This window comes from Botryllus schlosseri, chromosome 8 (genome assembly GCF_051294905.1).
Source record: "Botryllus schlosseri isolate E-star chromosome 8, Bs_hap1, whole genome shotgun sequence".
In the NCBI taxonomy this organism is placed as follows: domain Eukaryota; kingdom Metazoa; phylum Chordata; class Ascidiacea; order Stolidobranchia; family Styelidae; genus Botryllus; species Botryllus schlosseri.
In genome coordinates this window covers 4,117,311-4,139,787 of record NC_137243.1, presented here as the reverse complement: position 1 = coordinate 4,139,787, position 22,477 = coordinate 4,117,311, and the positions used below count along the sequence as shown (strand labels likewise).

The 22,477-nt window shown below is 40.9% G+C and overlaps 2 protein-coding genes and 3 non-coding genes across 9 annotated transcripts in view; 3 read left to right on the top strand and 2 right to left on the bottom strand.

Moving 5' to 3' along the window:
* The first annotated feature begins 1,089 nt into the window (after window positions 1-1,089).
* LOC145444200 (uncharacterized) lies at window positions 1,090-13,429 on the top strand. 2 transcript variants are annotated; one of them, XM_080322132.1, is made up of 12 exons: window positions 1,096-1,367; window positions 1,426-1,449; window positions 2,942-2,968; window positions 3,031-3,069; window positions 3,132-3,170; window positions 3,313-3,544; window positions 3,774-3,830; window positions 4,832-4,945; window positions 5,014-5,091; window positions 6,976-7,062; window positions 7,128-7,229; window positions 13,109-13,429. In XM_080322132.1, exons 1-12 carry the CDS (start codon window positions 1,314-1,316, stop codon window positions 13,336-13,338), a joined length of 1,083 nt encoding a protein of 360 aa, XP_080178258.1. In that variant the 5' UTR covers window positions 1,096-1,313; the 3' UTR covers window positions 13,339-13,429. The 2 variants fall into 2 exon arrangements, with proteins under 2 accessions (XP_080178259.1, XP_080178258.1); XM_080322133.1 differs by lacking the exon at window positions 3,774-3,830 and having other exon boundaries at window positions 1,090-1,367.
* Window positions 6,003-6,084, top strand: Trnas-gcu (transfer RNA serine (anticodon GCU)). Its single transcript has one exon. It is a non-coding gene; the product is annotated as a tRNA-Ser (tRNA).
* Trnaa-cgc (transfer RNA alanine (anticodon CGC)) lies at window positions 6,087-6,158 on the top strand. The gene has a single exon. It is a non-coding gene; the product is annotated as a tRNA-Ala (tRNA).
* Window positions 13,430-18,310: 4,881 nt separating the features above from the next.
* Window positions 18,311-18,382, bottom strand: Trnaa-cgc (transfer RNA alanine (anticodon CGC)). The gene has a single exon. It is a non-coding gene; the product is annotated as a tRNA-Ala (tRNA).
* A 441-nt stretch (window positions 18,383-18,823) lies between these two features.
* Window positions 18,824-22,477, bottom strand: part of LOC145444197 (inactive dipeptidyl peptidase 10-like) — a 44,636-nt gene continuing 40,982 nt past the window's right edge. For all 4 annotated transcript variants that reach the window (XM_080322126.1, XM_080322125.1, XM_080322128.1 and 1 more), the window contains 2 exons: window positions 20,656-20,802; window positions 18,824-19,126 (listed from right to left, as the gene is read on the bottom strand). In XM_080322126.1, coding sequence (XP_080178252.1) covers window positions 19,022-19,126; window positions 20,656-20,802 — 252 coding nt within the window. In that variant the 3' untranslated portion in view covers window positions 18,824-19,021. The remainder of the gene's footprint in view (window positions 19,127-20,655; window positions 20,803-22,477) is intronic.

The following is a 22,477-nucleotide window of genomic DNA, read 5'->3' as shown; positions in this document are numbered from 1 at the left end:
TGGGACCACCCACTTACCGTGATCATTCCACTCCTAGAGTCACTTTGGGTATCATAAGAACAAGCGGGGGCCGTTATTGTAATCAATAATAATACTAATATATTAATCGAATCTATGGAACGTAAAAATTTCACGCATTTTTTCGTCGTTGTAAGTCTTAATTCGGATGATGTCATTATATTTCACAGAAATCAGTTCTGTGATTCAAATCAGCCACGAAGCTCACCACTATACGCTATGTCCCCTCATGTTTTATGAAACGTCAGGTCAACTTGTCGGAATCTGTCTGCTATTGAAAAACTGCTGATGAAGTGCATTATCATTATCAGTATTTCCCAGGAACATGATATGAGCCCATGACATAATGTCCAGGTACGAGGTGAAATCTGGAGATAATTGGAAGTAAACTTTATTATAAAGTGTTATTACAGCCGATCGGTATTCGACACCCCACCACGAGATGGTCCAGTGAAATCCGGAGATGATTGGAAGTAAACTTTATGATAAAGTGTTATTATAACCGATCGGTATTCGACACCCCACCACCAGATGGTCCATTTTGGTTGAATGTCAACAGGTTAGAGGTGACATGCCCTCTTCCTCATAAAGTACACTACAGTATACCTAAGCTTACCGCCTCGCATATTCAGTAATATTCAAGTGACGGCTGGAACACTTAATATGTTTTCCTTCGAGATTCCTCGATTTTCCCCATACAGAAGCCTTATCAAGTTCACAATAACTTTAGTCAGTTCAGGTGACGTGACAATTTGACAGATGAACTGCGCGTACTAACCCAATCACAATGTCAATAATTGTCAATAATTGGATTATCCCATTTTATCGGGGTCCGACCGTGACAAAATTACGCACGCTCCTTGTGGCATACCCCGGATGACATATAATTTATGTTTGCATAAATGTATTCACAGCATCCGGTTGGACATAATTATCATGATCGCAAATTGACTTAACCTTCAACACAAGTCACGCGGCAGCGCTACTGGAAGACAAGTCTCCATCGTATTTACGGTTTTTCTTCAATGATTTTATAAGGCATAAGTCGGGTAGGCCCTCCTCGCACGAAGATGCTTGCAATGATGCTGTTCAACTTGATATCTGACCCATGCGTCGATTTCGAGGGCCTTCATCCTGAGAAACGCGGTTAGGAAGCATACGTTTGAGGGAGGCATCAGTTGTTCATCAATTGCATAATTCGTTCATCAATAACTAACCTTTTGAGTCAGTTACCCTCGGATTGTAGTTCTAAATTCCATTTTTCAGTTGGATATATTTGTGCGCGTAACTGCATAATGATTACTGTACTCAGCATTCTGATCATTATATCATTCTGCCCTGAGTCGAAAGTAAGTTTGTTTCCGAGTGTTTGATGAATGTTAGACAAATGCATACAATTCATTGCAGGCAGCCATCACTATAGAAACGTGGGTGAGTGATTAGTGTGTATTGACAACAATAGCTGGTTTATAGTACAATGAACAGAACAAGCATGACATGGTAGAACATGTAATTCTGCTCATGCTGGGCTTTACGTTTTGTGGTACACGGTATCCTGTACAATGTATACGAGGGAAGGGCAAACTTTTTAGCTCGAGGGCCGCAGCCAATATCTCAATACATTTGCGGGCCGCAATATATAAAATTGGGATTATAAATCAAAACGCAATATTGGTATTTAATTATATATAGTGAGGATACGGAAATAATAACCAACCACTCAAACATTGATTTGATGATATCGTATACGAGTCAGAATCATTGGCGAGATTTCATAAGCTGGTCAACTTCAATAACCATTTTTCAGATCTAGGGACGAAAATCGGTTGTCCCGATTCTTTGCACAGGAGGGAGAGTAGAATCTGTGAGCAGTGATCTCTTTATAGATTTGCTGATTCTACTTTTGGTTGAACTCCAGGACACGCAATGCTGACAGCGTCATAAGTAGGGTTGCATTTAAAACAAATGGTTGTTTAAAACACTTTGTTCAAAACATGTCTTAAACAGAGGTCTTTAAAAAAATTGTGTTTTTTCAAGATGTATAATTGTGCTATAATTGTGTAAATACTTTCCAAAAACATGTTGTATGAGCCTACGGACGACGATTACCATCTGACATAGCGGACGTCTACTATATGGGATGGTCGGAACCCTCGAAATAGTCGGTTCAACAGCTACAGTACGTAGATAAAGAATCTTTATAGATCATTGGTACGCAATGAATCTTCTGATAATGATGACCCCGGCCGTAAAAATACTGCATGACGATGTAGTGCCGGTTAAAAATATATTTGGTCCGTGGTTGGAAGCCTATTTCGTCAAAGGAGCTATATCTACCCTATATATTCAATTGTGAAAATCAGTTCACTGTGACGTTACAATTGAATATGCGCGACGTCATGGCTCAGAAAAAAAACATGTTTTAAACATGTATGTTTTAAATTGATTTTTGTGTTAAACACAACCCTAGTCATAAAGATGTTAGCTTCAAATACTCTCCCACTAAAATATATAGATTTTATAAATTTAAAGACTTCTGCACATAGAGAGAACGAATCTACCTAACACAAGCGCGAATCTGTTTTTCCGAATGCAGAATAAACTTGCTGGAGTGGTGTAAAATTGCACTCGTGATCCGAGAGTCTTACGATATCTTAAACAGTAAGAATATTACATATCATTATCGTTGTGAAATATAATAAGAAAAAGTTTAATCGAGTCCATGCAGTAATTCGATTTTAAGTACGCATTTTATCAACATTTTAATACATTTCTCGAGCCTTTCACGGGCCGCACAAAACGGCTTTGCAAGCCGCAGTTTGCCCACCCCTGGTGTATACTGCACAATGCACAGCATATGTGACTTTGCGCCATGGCTGACACACTTGAACCGCTGCCATAGCTTTCTGTGTTTTATTTTCAGCCTATAACGAATGGCGTGGAGATGTCGGTGAGATACTCTAAACAGGATCCAGCCCTCGGTCAATGAATAAAACAAATTACATTTTGCAGCTGAAAGAATGGTACGGCGAATCCCCCTATTCAATCACAGTAAGTCTTCTTTGCTTGTTCGGGGCCATAACATCTCAAATGCCAGTTATTTGAATCTCCAGGCTCAACAGGAAATCAATGTAGAGCAGAGTGATAGCAAGGTAAAATTGGTCGGATATTCAGGCATATATAGTGTCTCGGGGCACTAGATACTAAAGAGCCCGGCACTGTAGCCTACATGTGGCTTAAATCTGCTGCTACTTATTCCCTGAAGCGTAGCGCAATGATATATTGGTTTTGCAGTGTGATTTCGTCACTTCTGGGGTCGTGGCGGCACTTGCCAGAAAACGGAACTTTGGCTTGTTGAGCGAAGAGCAGGAGGCGCGTGCGTTGGACAGATTCCAAGCTTGTCTTGGAAAGTTGTGCAACAACTCGGCGATGCTGGACGCTTTTATGCGACCGGCGACTTTCCGAGAGCAGATTGATTTGCTGGTCGCAGTCGCAAAGCTCAGCGACATATTACGGGGACGGGAAAGTAAGCGTTTTTGACAGTGCTTTAGAATTCTAGATCCTAGCTATGGTATTTATGTGTTAGTATGAGGAACATATTTTCATTTCGCTCTATACAAGAAAGTATTCTCCGATATGAATACCGTTTCGCAGCGACTTGTGAAACAAGGCCTTACGGACGAAAATAGCCGTGTTAAAACACTCAGAGATGCATTTTATCAAATAGTTAATGCCATTTTTGCTTCTGTGATTAGGTGGTGATATCTTACTGAACTTGCTGGTCGATGGGGAACTGAAGGAGATATTATCAGGTAGGTCGAGATGCAGTGTTAGGATCAAGTCACTACCTTCGAGTCACGAGTCATTTCGAGTCATTTCACATTATGACTCGAGTCAAGTCAAGTCAATCGATTTTCGAAGGTGACTCGATTTTTGGAGGGGACTCGAGTCAAGTCAAGTCAAGTCACGAGTCACGAGTCAAGTCTCAATTCAAGTCAAGTTGTCATTTCGAAGTATGAGGCATGATTACTTCATTGCATTTTGCTAGCTGTCTGAAATACAAGTTGAGTGGTCAATGATTTTGAACCGACGAACGATTATCGAGTTACATATACACGCATGAAGGCGCTGTATCGCTCACTTATACAACGAACTGATGCTAAACTACATACGTAATTGCATAGCCTCAGTTACCAGCCAAAATAGAGAATAGAGAAACGAATTGATAAGATGCAATACATTACCTATTTACAAATTGATATGATACAATTCGAGCCCGCGCCAATGTTTGAGGACTATATAAACTATATTCGAATTGAATTTCAATAAAACATGAGGTTTGGTTAAGGTAAGAAATGTACATTTTGCTATTAAATTACTTTACTATGTCAGTTTACGACGACGTACGCTGTCAGCTTCGATCACTTCATTTGCCGTCAATTTATTTGTGAGAGAACGATGGAGGCCGAGTAAAACGCACGATCATTGAATAATTGGTTGCTCTCATGGGTTATATCAGCTTTTCGCGAACAATCGGAACATATGCAAGATGGAGCGATTTTTATCGACACCGATTACTTGATGGCTTGAAATTGACTCATGAATTTTGCTCCGAGTCACGAGTCAATCCACATTTCTGATACGCCAAGTCAAGTCAAGTCATTTTAGCTAAGTGACTCGAGTCAAGTCAAGTCATATGAAATAAGTGACTCGAGTCATCCCAACAATGTCGAGATGAGAATAAGTTGACAGTAATACATTTGTAACGTATGTCATTAGCAATAAAACCATTGCTCTATTTCGGAATTTGTAGAAGTTCCCTACCCACCAAAATTTACAAGCGATGCCTCATTCGACTTGACGCCTTACATAAATGTAGCGATCAAGGTGCTACAAACTGCGTGTGCTTCCGGAACTTTGACTGTTAGTAAGTATAATTTCACTGCGTTCGAGTTAAACAACGCATGAGTGAAGTACTTACTGATTGGATTTCAGCCGCAATCGACATGGCGTCAATTACGGAAGTGTTTATTTCGTCACTAAACGATCGCTACACCAGCAATGCGATATCGGGTAAGTCTAATTTATTGCTCAAGTGATGATGAACAGGGAAGCGATGGATAACCAAAGTCAATTATCTGATTTGACACTGCGGGGGCCAGACTTCGACTAGATAATTTGATAGCATAATTAGACAAATTAGAGCGAAATGCCGGTACTCTAATGCTAATCTAATTTATGAAATGATTCTTTGTTCTAATTCTAATTCTAATCAAATTTGTGAAATGTTTCTATGCGATAACCAAATGAAGGCCTGAACAGTTGCTGAGTTCAAAAAGTACATTTGGGCGAGAAGTCTGTATTAAATAATGGGAGGATGCTATTTTCAAATTTCCACGGTGTTAATTTGAAAACGGACAAGTGACGCTATACAGATCGGTGCGATTTTCAAAAAGACATCAGTTTCCCTGATACAGGGCTGTTTCGCTCAGTTATTATGATTTCAATCATTAAAGTGGGCCAAACACACTTTATATTTTATAAAATATAGGGTCTAAGAATTAAGCACTTTCAGTTCAGTTCAGTATTAACAATTTTATCAGATCAATGCTCCACAAGATTGCGATACGATGAAAAGATAGGAAGGTGTCCAAATGACTTGGAGTAGTGTTTGAAATTAGACACCTACCCGCCTAGGCGATGTAAAAAGAAGGCACGCACACTGAATGAAAAGTAATAGAAGATACCATTAAACAAATGTGAAGTAGAAATGAAAGCATTCCAAAAACGTAACCTATGGAATATGTAATACAGGCTACATATACTTGAGCACACCGAAAAAGCAGCCCGTCACATACCCCCGTTGAATTGCAAGGAAAAATAGAATCACGTTTTACTGATGGATTATTGAAATCTTATGGTATACATTAGAACTCTATGCGGTCAATGAGGAATTAGTCAAATGCCGGAGGGAGATACCGTGCGACGAGGTGGCCGAGTGGTTAAGGCGATGGACTGCTAATCCATTGTGCTCTGCACGCGTGGGTTCGAATCCCATCCTCGTCGTGGGGGACGTAGCTCAGTGGTAGAGCGCACGCTTCGCATGTGTGAGGTCCCGGGTTCAATCCCCGGCGTCTCCATTTTCCTTCTGAGTTGAAGTAAATTAAATGATGAATGGTGCAAGGTGCAATAAATCGACCAAGTTTCGGACCCGACATTTGAGCTTGCGGCACCTGACTTTATAACTTTTGAAATAACCTCATATATCACCAAAGATCGAAGTAACTTCCTCAAGTAGGTTTCACAAACTTGTGCTGCTTACTAGGATTTCATTCTACTTCCACTTATACACAACAGGGCCACGAATACTTCCGTTTTTAATCAATTGAAATTCGTTACTTTTACAAGTAGCCTACTCTCGTAAATATTCACGGCGGTACGTCGGCTTCTACTCGAGTACCAACGACGATTCCTTTGATCGCCCGGCATCCCTTTCCTGTGCAATACATTAAATGTGCACTGTTCCTTTTCAATGCTCTATGCTCTATTTTAATTCTAATCTAATGTCTGGTTTTCCTGAAAATGCTATACAGGACAGCAACGGGTCAAGCTCGATATACAGACATTTGCCATACTTGTGCTTATGAGAATGAAATCTAACTTGACGTGAAGTTTTGTATATTAGGTATTTCTAGTTTAATCTAATTTGTAAAAAACTATGTGGCTATAATTGTAATTATAATCAAATTTGAAAACAAAAAAATAATGTAGCTATAATTCTAATTGTAGTTTAATTTGAAAGAAAACAAAACTGGGTTATTAAATTTTAATGAAATTTGGAAAAGCTGAAAATCTCCCTGTTATCCAACTCAAGCGGGGACATGTCCAGCCCATACATCATGAACTTTCCCCACTAGACAATGTTTTGACCGATACACAGTGGATTTTCATTCGCAGCCGAGGAAGTAGCAAGAGTCTGGAGCATGACGACTCTCGAAGAGTACAACGCGCTATGGAACGAAATCGCAGACAAAGTAGCCAATCGTGAGTTATTTCCGGTGAGTTCTGTTTCGTCGCAATATTCGTTTTAGCAAACGTTTGTTGCGCAGCAACCTCGGCGCTAGCGGGGACTTGTTTGGACCCGGCTGTTGCGTATTTCAATTATGAGAAGATATCGATGGCTCGAATTCGACAACTTTCAATGGCGAAAGGTAATCGGAAAAGCTCTTATATAACACAAAGTTCTTGACATTGTTCTAGTCCAGAGGTCTCAAACACGCGGCCCGCGAGAGCATTTTGTGCGGCCCGCGACGACATTTTGTAATTTCAAGTATTCAACAATATATTCAAGTGCGATATATCTTTGATAGATATAAGAACTTACATTCCACCCTAAAACTACTATGAAAATAACTGACATCTCAATAAACTTCACTATCACATCACCTTTAAAAGCTACCATGTGGTTGAAGACAGTGATGAGCATCGGAGCGGAGTCGGAGTGGATTTTGTGACAGTCGGAGCGGAGTCGGAGTTCACTACAGATATTTTTTCGGAGAATTTCGGAGTATTGTAACTTTTGTATCCGATATCTTTGGATAGCTCTGACCAGAATACACTATTGATTATGATTACAAACCAAAACACAGACAGTTGACACCTTTTAAAGTTGTAATATGACGGGTAACATGCAAAAATGATTGCCAAGTGCATAAAAATCAGCAATCTGCACTGCAATTGGGGACCGGAGAGTAACAACTACGGGGCCAACCATATTATCACATACACCATGTGTACCATCTACCATGCTTGCCACTGTTTCGGATACTTGACGAGATTCATCGGAGTATCTCAGAGTCTGGGATTGAGCACTTCGGAGTCGGAGGCAGTTTTCCTCAGACACTAAAGTTGTCGAAGGGATTCGGAGTCTCGAAAAGCACTATCCGCTCATCACTGGTTGAAGATCAGCTATTACGTCACATTTCTAGTTCATGACGATAAAACATGACCAGTTGATGATTCGTGACTGAAAATTGTGATTTATTATTAACTCTTTTACTCTATTTCGGATTGACTGGGTAATTAAATAAAAATGACTCGAGCCGAGTCGGGTCAAACGATAAAATCAGAGAAGGACTTGCGACTTGGAACGGTGACTTGTTAATCCTACGGACGCAACAATCTATGAAACTGTAATGGGAATAGTAATATATCAAAAGGTCGTAGCTTGCGTTGCATAGAGTATATAGCAGTGTTGGGATCAAGTCACTACCTTCGAGTCACGAGTCATTTCGAGTCATTGCACATTTTGACTCGAGTCAAGTCAAGTCAATCGATTTTCGAAGGTGACGCGAGTCAAGTCAAGTCACTCGATTTTTGGAGGTGACTCGAGTCAAGTCGAGTCAAGTCAAGTCAAGTCACGAGTCAAGTCACAATTCAAGTCAAGTTGTCTTGTCGAAGTATGAGGCATGATTACGTCATTGCATCTTGCTAGCTTTCTGACATACAGATTGAGTGGTCATTGATTCTGAACCGATGAACGAATATAGAGTTAAATATAAACGCAAGAAGGCGCTGTATCGGTCACATATACGTAGAACTGCTTAACTACGTACGTAATTGCATAGCCTCAGTTTATTGTTACCGGTCAAAATAGAGAATTAAAAAACGAATTGATAAGATGCAATACATTACCCATTTACAAAATGATGTGATACAATTCCTGCTTGCACCAATGGTTCAGGACTATATAAACTATTCGAATTCAATTTCAATGGTGTCCGGTCAATACCGAGAAAACCTTTACCGAGAATGCCATTACCGAGAATGGACACCACCGAGAATGGACACCACAGAGAATGGACATTGCCGAGAATGGACACCACCGAGAATGGACATTACCGAGAATGCAATATATGAAATGCAGGCATGTTATGCATATGCACAGGTCGTGTGAGTGCATCACGGCGTTGTCACATTCGGTATCGATGCTCAGGTATAAATTTCTCGACAACGTCAGTCCCAGTATAAGCTATATTCTTGACATTGGCCATTCTCGGTAATGTCCATTCTCGGTGGTGTCTATTCTCGGTAATGACCATTCTCGGTAATGTCCATTCTCGGTAATGTCCATTCTCGGTAATGGCATTCTCGGTAATGTCCATTCTCGGTAATGGTTTTCTCGGTATTGGTATAGAACCAATTTCAATACCACAAGAGGTTTGGTTGAGGTAAGAACAGAGAACAGAGAACATGAATGGACATGTTGCTATTTAATTACTTTACTATACTAGTTTACGACAACGTAAGCTGCAAGCTTCGATCACTTCGTTTGCGGTCAATTTATTAGTGAGAGAACAATGGAGGCTCAGTAGAAAGCACGACCATTGAATGATTGGTCGCTCTCACGGGTTACCTCAGCGTTTTGCGAACAATCCGAACATATGCAAGGTACAGTGATTTTTATCGAAACCGATTACTTGATGACTTGAAATTGACTCGTGAATTTTGCGCCGAGTCACGAGTCAATCCACATTTCCGATGCGCCGAGTCAAGTCAAGTCAAGTCATTTTAGCAAAGTGACTCGAGTCAAGTCAAGTCATACGAAAAAGGTGACTCGAGTCTGACTCGAGTCAAGTCATGACTCGAGTCATCCCAACACTGGTATATAGCTATCTAATCAGGTCAGTAGGGCAACCATTGGCATTCTATGACCCCCGTGACTAATAGTTGGTTACATCTTGGATGTTGCTTGTTCTCTTTATCGATGTTATCATCGGCGGCGAGAGCATTACGCTCTACAGCTGTAACACCAACGAATTATTCTCCGATTGGACATTTCTATTTCAGGAGTTCTTAACCAGGGTCCGTAGACCCTATCAGGGTACGAAGCACCACATCAGGGTGTGCGAGATGAATTGTGGAATTAGGCCTATATGCAGTGGAATATGTTCTTGGCCAATTTAATTCAACTGGAAAAGAGTCTTCGCTCTACGCTCGGTTTTATTCGAATGGGCTTTCAGATTTTAATATAGGTACAATCAGAAATTGTGTTGAAAATAGACAGGGACTACGAGAAATTTCATTGGAGGCACAAGGGGTACGATCGCCAAAAAGATTAAGAAGCAATGCTATTACTATGGCTCAATAATGATTCTTTTTAAGTTGTTATTGATATGTTCCGATAATAATCGACGGCAAAATCTAACGCTGATTTAATTTGACGTTGGCAATGACAATAACAATAGCTTATACTTATAACGACTTTATCAAAACCAGGATTAGGCTACCCCGCTCATATGCTCCGATATCAGATTAATCTTCAGTATATTTCAAAATATTCTACATAAAATTGTAACACGTTCACTACCTGCGATCCACTACCTGCAATATTATAACCCGACAGTTTTACGATGTCACGATGCAAACTCTCGTATGATGTCTATAACTCATTAATTAAGAAAATTATGCCCGGCACAAAAACAATTTTATTCAAATATTTGAAACTGTGATTTTTTCCGTGTCAAGCGTGAATAATGCAATCGGCAATGACATTTCCACGATGTTCGTGGAATGCCTGTCTGCAGGGTCCCGTCAAATAAGGCCTACTTGCAAATTATACATTGAATATCCTTATTATTGATGCTGCGGCCCGCGGCGTCATTAGAAACTAGAAAATAACCCGCGAGCACATTTGAGTTTGAGACCTCTGTTCTAGTCGAAACTTGGACTTATCGTCTAGAGCAGTGCTCTTCAACCTTTTTCGTTGTGGTACACCCTTTTAACATTTTCTCACAACTCGTACACCCCTGACCGTATAATACACCGATAACGCCGAAAGCCGTATTTTGATTACATATACAATACGTCCGGATTCCAACGGGGATTCGCCATGGCGCATGGACGACAAATGCTCATATGAAATTTGATACTGGGAACTTAACACCACGGAGAGCCCTTGTGGTGTTCTGTGCCTGCACTTATTTCTTGAGATATGCAATGTGCAAATTTTTTTACTGTAGAAGCAAAACATCCCAGCAGGCTTACAATATATAATTTATGTACCAAAATCGTGAGTAGGCTATAAATGTCAAAAAAAGACACTAGAATTATGTGTGTAGTCGCGCAGAGCGCGAAAATTTTGCCTCTTGAATGGATGTCATCGAAAATGTTGGTAGTTTCACATATTATTGTCAAAAATTTATAAATTCTCATCTCACGTGATCAGATTAACCCGTAGAGCTGATGGAGGGTGTTTTCGAAAATATTGGGTACAATATTAATGATGATGCATCTTGCGGTTCCTATTAATCACTTAGTTGCATGTTGTTATTTCTTGGCATTCCACCAGGATTGTTTGTATTGTTATTAATAATATTTTATTACACATCAATGACAGTGGTGATAATCGCCTGTTTAGAATTTGTGCGCCACGACAGTGCATTTCCTAAAGTTTAGTATTTTTGCTTTGGGTAATGAGGACGACTTTTGCTTGCACGCGCACTCCCATTCTCCATTCTCTCTCGCTAACGTGCGTCCACTTTCAGGACTTTGCTGCTGACTTTGAAGCTCGGTTAACTCTTCTTCTGGGCTTTTAAAGACGCTACGTTAACAGGGGGTCGGCGACGAGGAGCCTAGATAAACCTCCGACACATAGAAACATGTCAGAGCCGAGACTAGAACCAGCAACAATTGGTTACATAATGACGGCCGCAAACACACGCTAATTTAAATATGTGTAGAAGATCGCAAAATTATGGTTATGCGGCTGAATGAGGCCGTACGTCCGCAGGTTGAGCACCCCGGACGTAGCCGAAATAAGGATGGACATTTGAGCAAGGCTGCAACGTATAGTAAATGATAATACGAATAAGGGCTCGAGGTTACTGGACCACCATCTAACGCAGTGGTTCGCAAACTCGACCCCGTGGCTGCGTAAGTAGGCTATGTATTCTGCACTATTCATAAGCTGGCAGCAGGAAGCACAAATTCAAAATGTCCGAGATTTAGCGGTGGTTTCCTCGAGAATCATCAGACAGATATCGCAAGCTGAACACATGCTAACTCCACCCTGCTCTACTCGAAAAGGAAGTAATAAGTCCATTACCAAAGGTTGAATCATAGTGTCCTATAGGACACTATGGTTGAATGATTAGAAACATTTGCTTATGACATCACATTGTACGATATTACACATCCAGTCATTCTGTTTTGAAGCATAAACTGGCGTATTTTTGTGATAGCTATAGTCATCGTATCATCGGTTCATCATAATGTGGATCTGGTATACCCCTGTACACCCCATCCTAGTGGTAACACCCTTTGAAAATTCTGGTACACCCTAGGGTGTACGACAACCCCGGTTGAAGAGCACTGGTCTAGAGAACCAATGGTAGATTTGAACATAGTGTCCTATATGATGTCGACACAAGCAAATGTCACGGCTCAGTGAAATTGTATCACGTCACAATTTCCATTTGGCTACAGGCAATTAGACGGTCAATTTTGACCGGCTTGCCGAGCATTAAATTTGGTAAAACGGGTATCAATCGAAAGCTGACTCTGCACTGTTTACGAAAATATAAATTTTATTCCGCTCGTGGCCCTGGAACCCCCACAATCAGCCTCGAATTTTTCATTGTTATGGAGATTGGCATTGGGACGCAACAATGCTGTCTGGCGAAACGAGAGAGAAGCTCATGACGCAATAATGCTGTCTGGCGAAACGAGAGTGTAGCTCAAGAGAAAAAGGTCCAAAAAGCATTGTTGCGTCCCAATGCCAACCTCCATAACAATGAAAAATTCGAGGCTGGTTGTGGGGGTTCCAGGGCCGCAAGCGGAATAAAATTTATATTTTCGTCATCAGTGCAGAGTCAGCTTTCGATTGATACCCGTTTTACCAAATTTAATGCTCGGCAAGCCGGTCTAAAATGACCGTCAAATTGCCTGTAGCCAAATGGAAATTGTGACGTGATACAATTTCACTGAGCCGTGACATTTGCTTGTGTCGACACCATATAGGACACTATGATTTGAACTAGAAGTCTGTAATGTTCATTGCGTATGATTGCTTCATATTTGTGTGTTACAGGGTTTTGTGTACAAGCAGCGGTGGGAGAAAGTGCTTCGGCTTCAGGAGACGGCGAAATATCCTACTCTGAAATGGCCGAAGCTCCTACGTTCGAATTTGAATATGCTTATTTGGAAGCGGCGCCAGCCCCTATGAATCCAAATTATGACGGACCTCCCTCGGATCCAGGATCTTCACCCGTATCCGCGCCTGGAAGTTCCGGCCCGTCAGTCGATGGTCCGCCAATTTAAGAACGCTTTATTTAAGCTTTTACAAGCAATCCGCACAATATGCCTGTGTCGCTATATACCATTATGACAATCAATACATATCGTCACCTTTTCTTTGTGTTTTTTAGTATACGCGATCTGAGTTGGGAAGTAATAACGACAAATCCTGTAAGCTTACGGCCGAGAGTTGATTATCTCATAAAGTCAACCCACTGATGTTGTCCCTGTACCTGTGTGAGAGAGAGTATCGGAAGCCGCATTGCAAGTAACGATAAGCTCTCAAAATAACCAATCATCGATTTTATTTCTATCGTACATCACAAACTTGCGAATACGACGATAACTTGAAATAGGCCTTTTGCAGGACTTCGATCACGTGACTAGGTCGCATAGCAACCACAAATTGGTTAGCAAGCTACTTTCTCGCGCACCTGCTTCAGTGCTAAATATCGCATATTGTACTGTTGATTTCTGGTTGTAAACGTTTCGGAAATTTGTTGTAGAAGTCATCAGAGATTCACCTATGCTAGATGCCAATCCTGTACAAAGCATATAGAATGATATCGTCAGAATTACGCAGAAATCCGTCGTTAACGTAGCCGTATTTCGGATACAGTATATTATCGTTTTCGGGCTGTAAACGTTTTATATAAAACGCAAGTGTCAGGGAAATGCGCAAGGATTCAAATATGTTTGATGTCTTCGATTCATGAACTATGTAAACTCCTTGCGTCAAAATGATCGACATTGTAGCCGTTATTTGGTAGTCAACTATGATTTTATGACACAAAATTCGACATTGCAGGACATTGACTGCGTGATATTTATTGCAGCATCAAGTTAGGTGTGGATAGTAAGTATACTATACTATAGTTGTATTGTAGTGGTAGTTGGTAATCATTGCAGCATTTTGATGATTGATATCGATTGCAATATATATAGGATACTGATATTTTTAAGCCTAGAGACAATGACTGCCAGTGCCAGTACGTTGATGTGTTAGGAATTCATGCCATGTACTACATACTATATATATGTTAAACATCCTATGCTATTGTATGGCTTCTCAGTTGAACAATTCAAAATATTTAGACCTCTACACCTATATTACAAGTTATTGATCATTCTGTCATGCTGCCAAGTGCCACTACCCGAAGAAAAATGATCATCAGCTCCAATTGAGGGTGCAACAAACTGTCCCGAGGCCTGGATTACTTGATTGATTGCCTGGATTGGATTACTTCACTCTTTGGCACAGTGCAAATATCTTGAGTTTCAAGGCATGGCTATACCACATGTATACGAATTAATGATCTGATGGATTATCCCAAGAAAGCCGAACATAGGCCACTAAGAAATTGATGATGCCTTCGTCAAGAATTCAGCCTGTAGCCAATTATTATCAACACATAAAATTCGGTCATGCAGTAGAAGGCAGCGTGGTTTCATGCCAACAGAAAATGTCAGCAGATGATCTGGCCACCGACTAACTGTCGTGAACTTCTTTCCCGATGTTGATGTCTGCTTCGAAAATGATATTTCATTTGTGTATAGCAAGACAAGCGCTCTTCCGTAGATGCTATGAATCTGTCTAGACAAGTGGCTATGGAGGTAGATGAAAATACATAGGCATAAGAGTCTCGGCAGTTATTGAACTTGATAAGGTTAACATGCATTTTTCTTCAACTATTTCTTATGCTCTGGGTATCGAATGCACAAAAATTAATAAATTGCACTTCTTTGCAAGTTTATTTGTAAATTCAATGAATCAAAGAATATCATAAGTTCAGAATATTACGGAGTCAATGCAAAAGAAACAATGTTCGTCGTCTTTAGAGGATGTTTCTGAGTTGGTTGAACCAATACACAGAGGGGGTCAGCAACGAAGTACTATTTTACCTGAGTACTAGCGTCATTATGAGTTTAGGCTACTTCCACTTCTACTTGACACTTTTTAGGTAGTACTTTTTTGTCAGGTTGGGGATTTTGTCAACTAGAAAGTAGCTTTGGCGCATGATTGTATCCCCTTCAAGCGTGAGGTTGTCATAACAACTGGGCAAAATAGCCCCAGTACCACGGTAACTAAATTAATTTTTGAAAATTGCACATATTTGTGGCGTCATCACCCTTTTGCGTTAGTGGCGAGAGAGCGCAGTGGTATAATCCGCGGCTGCAACACCAATGGGTGCGGGTTCGAGTCCGACCGAGGTCGACTTCCGAATTCCGATACCTAAGTGTTGGAGGTTTACCTAGGCTCCTCCTCGCCACATCATCCGCGTCAGCGGTGTCTTACAAAAGCCTAGAGGTGGGCCGTGCTATAAGTCGGCAGTTACGGAAAATAAAAAGAATATCGGCCTGGTGTAAATGACCATAGTAGTCGACAAACACCATGAATACCACAAACCAACCAACCAACCCTTTTGCGTTGATCAAGAAGATGCAACATGAAATGTTTACAGCTGTCACGTGGCATTAATTTCTAAAACTAAGGGACCCTCAACCAAATCTACTTCATGTAACGAATTTCTTGACTACTTTTCAGAAATTCATTTCTACTTCCACTTGAAGTACTTTGGACATGTCCTGGAAGTAAAGTGCTACTTGTACTGGAGTATAAATTGAGGCATTTCTTGCACTCGGTTCCCAACAATGATCACGTTGACCACCTCTGGGTATAGGATGACCGATCTTGTCACTGCGTTTGAGCTGCTCTAAGAGTTATTTGATAGTTACTTCCCTAAGTTCGCAAAATAGCGCACATATGTGACATCAACTATTTATCAAAATCGCGTGTGATTTGCCAAATCCACTTCAATCGCAGTTGTGAAGTAGTGCTAATAAGATCGGCATTGTATAAGGCAACAATAAAGTGCACTGCTTTGCTTAGTCTTGATGGCAGGTTCTCCCAAAAGATACTCCCGATGTGTTCAGCGACATTTGTTTTATAGCAGCACGCCAGCACCCAAACCAGAAGACAGTATATCCTGATCCTTGCGGTACCCGGCTGCTTTAGTCATATCTTTCATCCCAAATCAGGCTCCACAACAGACAAATAGTACTGCTTGAACTAACAAATACTCTTACCAGAATATAAACCAATCGCTTTACTTCAAATGCATAAATTTAAGTACATATGATCAGAGTTGAGTACCGTAATACGACTACGTTACCGATGGATTTCTGCGTAATTCTGACGATATCATTCTAAATGCTTTGTACATGATTGACATCTAGCATAGGTGAATCTCTGATGACTTCTACAACAAATTTCCGAAGCGTTTACAACCAGAAATCAACAGTACAATATGCGATATTTAGCACTGAAGCAGGTGCGCGAGAAAGTAGCTTGCTAACCAATTTGTGGTTGCTATGCGACCGAGTCACGTGATCGAAGTCCTGCAAAAGGCCTATTAATATGGGAGTTGATTTGAAAATTCGGACATCTGTTTATTATGCCTTTATACTTTATTGACTGTATCTCTGGTATTGTAAAAAAGCACTCTCAACTCAAAAAAGTTAGCCTACATGTGACCGCAATCTGAATGACCTGTTGCACAAAACGTTTATAGTGATACAGCGCCAACGATCCCCGGAATCATCCTGGGATGTAATCATTGTGCAAGAACTTTTCCAGACCTGCAGTCCAAAAATCTATATTCTATCCATTTGACATTATATCCCACAAAACAACCGAATGCATCAGGTATCAGAAGTGAACTGTACCATAGCCTAAATGACGAGGGCGTGAATTAGGGTTGGGACTTCGGGATCAAATTTCAAATGCCGGGATCGGGATTTCCCGGGATTTTCGCTCCTCAATCCCGGGATTGGCAAAGTAGCAAAATGCACATACAAGCTACACAGACAACATTTGTTCCTTGTAATATTGACGCAAAAACATGCTCCCGTGAATACGAATGAAACGCAGCGATCGAAAGCCACCCGGATAATGAGCGTTTAAATTCATGTACCGCCTGCTTCGTGCAGGAGTTGATTTGTCCAACGTGATCGAAAAACGTCCATCATTCCGTTACATTGCCGTAATCTCTTCTTCTACACACTTTCGGATTTTTTTTTGTGCTCGATCACGAAGTCCCGAACCCGTTTGTGACATCTTGGCAAGTTATAGCCGTCAGCCTTGAAGGCCCGACGAATTTGCTCACTTTGGAGCAATTTGTTTAAATGCTAGCCCGTCCACAGCAGTTACCTGGCTAGGAAGTTCATTGAACCGAGGATTTTGCGATTTATAAAGGAATGATATTTTTTTGACTTGCCCGATTGAGTCGTGCGTGTTGATTTAATTACTATCATGTGTACGGACCTTAAATGCGTTACCAGTCCCTTTGTGCTACACCAGTGGTTCCCAACCTTTTTCGTCTCATCGCCCCCTTATCAACCTCGACACACATTTCCGCCCCCATCCCCTATCGCCCCATATTTACGGATCCGAAGAAGAGGACATATAAACGGGAAAATCATTCACCTAACTACTTTGATCGAGTAGGTGCTCCAAAAACCGGTTTTCGCCGTTAAGTTGACCATTTTTTAGTCAACTTTGGCGTCGTATGCAGAATGAGCCACTGCAACGATCCGTAGACTACGACGGAAATGATGGTGCAGTTCATTTTATGCCATAGTTGGTTTTATTATCATATAATTGTGAATTGTTTTAGACAATCAGCCGAGTTTGTAACACTGCTTTATTACCAAAATAAGACACATGACGCTACGCCTTGGTAGATGCTGTTCACAAATCCCGAGATTTCATTGCGATTAATCCCGGGATCGGGATTTCCCGGGGTCCCAACGCTAGCGTGAATCGCATCCTGCACACGCGCTGAGGACAATGCACTGCAGGAAATCGGGTAATATGAATTACTGCGACGCGCCGTGGTTACAATACGGTGTAAAGTTGAAGTTATTGCGATGCAATTTAAATATGAATAACTTCTCGACTCATGGCACAGCGATCAAGACAATCTCAAAAGATTAATGGAGACGCCGGGGATTGAACCCGGGACCTCACACATGCGAAGCGTGCGCTCTACCACTGAGCTACGTCCCCACTCGGAGAAGACGGGATCCAAACCCACAAATGCAAAGCACAACGGATTAGCAGTCCATCGCCTTAACCACTCGGCCACCTCGTCCTCTACCCTCCGCATTGCCTGTACCTAGACCGCAATAGCCCAGTTCGGTTTCTCCAACTGGTAATCTCTTGTATTTAACGCCAACATATCGTTAAAACTGTATCTTCCACGCATTCTGAATAAAATCGCACTATATTACCTATTATATTTTATACAATTATGTTCATAGCAGGTATCAGTACATATTCTGTTACTTCTCTGTTTCAAGGAAATAAGGTTACTATGGATATTAGAAATCCAAGCTCCTATTCACCTATTGAGACATGGTGACCGCTTGGGAAACTCATTTTCTATTGGGAGTCGCGTTCCACTATGATCATCTGGCTACGCCAATAGTGGCGTCATAAATTTTGAGATTGCAATTTTGTAATTGTATTTATCTTGTTTGAAGTCATGCTGATTGAAATCGTCTTCAGAACGTGGTGCACCGTCCGCGTTCAGAAGCGATGCCACGACGTGCGGTCCGCACATTCTTGCCCACAAGTCGCCATTCCCCAGTTCGATTGACTATACCGGCTCCCAAGTCAATACGGATGCGCAATTATTCTCTTGTGTCACGTGCTTCCGTAGCATTCCGTCAAAAATTGCGTCATCATGCGGAAAAGATGTTTTCGCGTTCTGGGGTCGTTCGTCAAAGAATGCGCCTCGTCGGTGTAAACCTATACATAGAGAAGATCAGTTGGGCGGATCAGTTCCGGATATTTGGATACAACCATCCGAATCCGGTTATAAACAGCTTTGCAGAGAGGGGCAGACTTATACAAACTACTGGATTTTCAAAATGCTAGTACTAACGAGTTTTAAAAATGCGCAACTACTATAACGAACGGAAACATAATTACCTAGACTGAATGCCGAAGCGACTTATTAATTTATATTTAATAGTAATCTGATCGGCGTTCTACATGAACATCAGTACAAGTTTAGAATGGGAGGGGCTGCGAACCCCAAAACTTATACCCTAGATACGCCACGGTTAGTAGTGATGACCAGAGGTGGTCAGTGACGAAGTACTTCTACTTTTTGGAAGTACTCAAGTAGTTTTCCTCTACTTCTGGTACTTACTCAAGTAGATCTGATTTTCTCTACTTCTTCTTCTACTTCGAAATATTTTGTGATCTACTTACTTAATGCTCGCTATTTTCAGTTTATCAAGTAGAAGTAGTTTAATCCCCCGATACGAAAGATAGCCTGAGGAATGTTGGGGCTGTTTTCACGGAGTACCAACAATTAATATTCATAAAAGTCAAGTGAAGCCCAGAAATTTTGTTGCGCTTCGCGCAAAGTAGTTATGGAGTCACAGCTATCTTTCAAGAAAGTATCAGTGAATATAATTCAGGTACCGGATTGCTTATGGCTCCGCTCCCACCGCATTGTCGCCCATATCAAATATTTCATCACAGTAAACATGGCCCGCCATAACGTTTGAAACTACCGTTTCGCAATCTAGCAATTACCTATCCTATCGTTATCTAGCAGCCCATGACGTGTCCTGCTATCTGGAAAATCCGGCTTTTTGGAACGTTTTAGCAGATCACCTTGAAGCTTTATGGGCAAAATACATAAAATATATTTTCCACTTTTTAGAAGTGGTATTTGTATTTCACTTTCAATTCCGAGTATGATATTCGGAGTATCATACTTTGAGTTCTAATTACATTTAGTTCTTTTGTCTGCAGAACCTACATGTTGAAGCATAAAAGCAGGTGTAGTAATGCCTCTATTAAGACTGTTTTCAAAACTACCGTACTTACTATTCTACTTCTACTTCAAGTAGTTTTAGGTGGCTTATGGAAGATGTAATTCTACTCGTACTCGAGTAGATTTTTTCGTCGCCACTTCTACTTCTACTTGAGTAACTTTTTTGACTACTTTGGCCACCTTTGGTGATGACACTGAACTAGCGGGGGCTGCTATAAAATCGCACAACAGTACACCGGTGTCACGATTCACGCAAAACGACGGCATAACCGCCCGATCAAGTATTGCGCCTACGTAAAAGTAGACGTACTACGTTACCGACTACATTTGATGCCAGGCTTATTACCAAACCTTAGAACAATATTCCCCACGAATTAAGCAGGACGGATATTCTACTTAACGACACACTATCACAACCGAAACCAGCGCAGAAGGCGTGTTAGATAGATCGTGCATCTCTTGTCTTCGTTGCAAATACAAACCCCACCTGATATCTGTGAACTATTCCTTTTTGTACCAGTTCCCTCTCCAACTCGGCTGTATTTTCGAAGTGCACGTTGTCATCTTTCAAGCCGTGTACGAGGAGGAATTCGAAGTTTTTGAACTTGGACGCCTGCCTGAGCACACTCGACTCCTAGGTTTACAACGAAAGAGATATTAGTAAAATGGCGGAGTCAATTCGTAATTCGTAATATCCAACTCCTTCGCGAAAAATCACATTTGGTACGCCTGACACGTGTACCGTTACGTAGGCCTATATAGGTAGAGAGTTCACTTCAGTTCAAATAATTTCGTCATTTCAAAACACCATAGGTTCGCGATCCATTGGAAAGATATAGGCAGGAGTCGAAACAACTTGGAATGAAGTCGTTCAATCAAACAGCCATCTTGGACGACAGATAGTAATAAACGGGTTTCAGCAACCATTCATATAAAACGTAGTAGGTGGGACTGTTTAGGCATTTTATCATCATAAATCACCGTGACATTTGATCATGATATCATAGCGATTTCGCATACATCTGGAAATAATTCCCAGCCGTTAAAAAGGGTAAATTGGGCTGTTGTAATTCACTGGTTCCCCATGTGGGCGTCAGCGCCCCTGGGACGTTATTACGATTTTATTCCTTGATGTTGTCTGTTCTGAGATTTCTACAGAATTGTGACTTTGAAATAACATGCAACCTATACTGCCTATAGACCAGAGGTCTCAAACACGCGGCCCGCGGGCCGCATGCGGCCCGCCAGAAGATTTTGTGCGGCCCGCGACGACATTTTAGATTTTTAATAATTTGAAAATATTTTAGTGTCACATATATCTTTTCATGTTATAAAGTCAAAATCCCCTTTTAAATTGCCCCAGAAGCCTGAAACAATTCATCAAACTTCACTATCACATCAAATGCAAACGCTACCATGCAGTGGAATATTCACAATTTCGCCACATTTACAATTCAGGATGACCCTTAGACGATTCGTGACTGAAATTTGTGAGTTGGACTTGGACGCGACCTTTCTTAGAATTACTCAGACTCGGGCTAACTCGATGGTAAAATGAAGATGACCCGAATGGACTCTCGGAGTGACTCGGAATGGCGTGAATTTGTTATAACCATGGACGCAACAAACTAATCGCGTATCAGGGGAATAGTAATAGATCAGAAGGTCGCAGCTTGGTATTTCGCTAATTAAGCAAGTAGTTATGGCAAGCATTGGTAATCATCTGTCAGTTACATCTTTGGTCGCTAAACCATGTTTTTGAGGCCACTTACCGGTACCGACTACCGAGTACCGTAGTGGTAAGCTCCAACGATGTAACAACAATGGGCCGTTCGGCGTTCCGACATTTCAGTCACTAGGACACATTCATTAATATATTTATATTTGTTTCTGCTCCTATATTTGAAGATATTTGGCCATGAGATTATTAGCCTACTTATCAGAAGTATACCCGAATCCTGGATTGGAATGTTCAACCTAAAATGCTCAACCTAAAAATGTTTTGATATCAGATCAGTCTCTATTATCAATCTGTTCAATTCAAAATATTCATAGTAGCTGCAAGATTATAACCCGATAGCTTTTATAATGGCATCACACATTTGTCCGCCCATATGGTGTCTATATGTTATAATTAATTTAAATCAAGTACAACAACAATTCTATTCAAATAGTTATAAATGTGATGATTCTTTTCTTGTCAGGCCTAAATTTATACAAGAGTAAATCACATTTTGACGATGTGTGTTTACTGATAGTCTGCTTGATCGGCTCACTTTCAATAGGACAATTCATTCCCGCCAAATAAG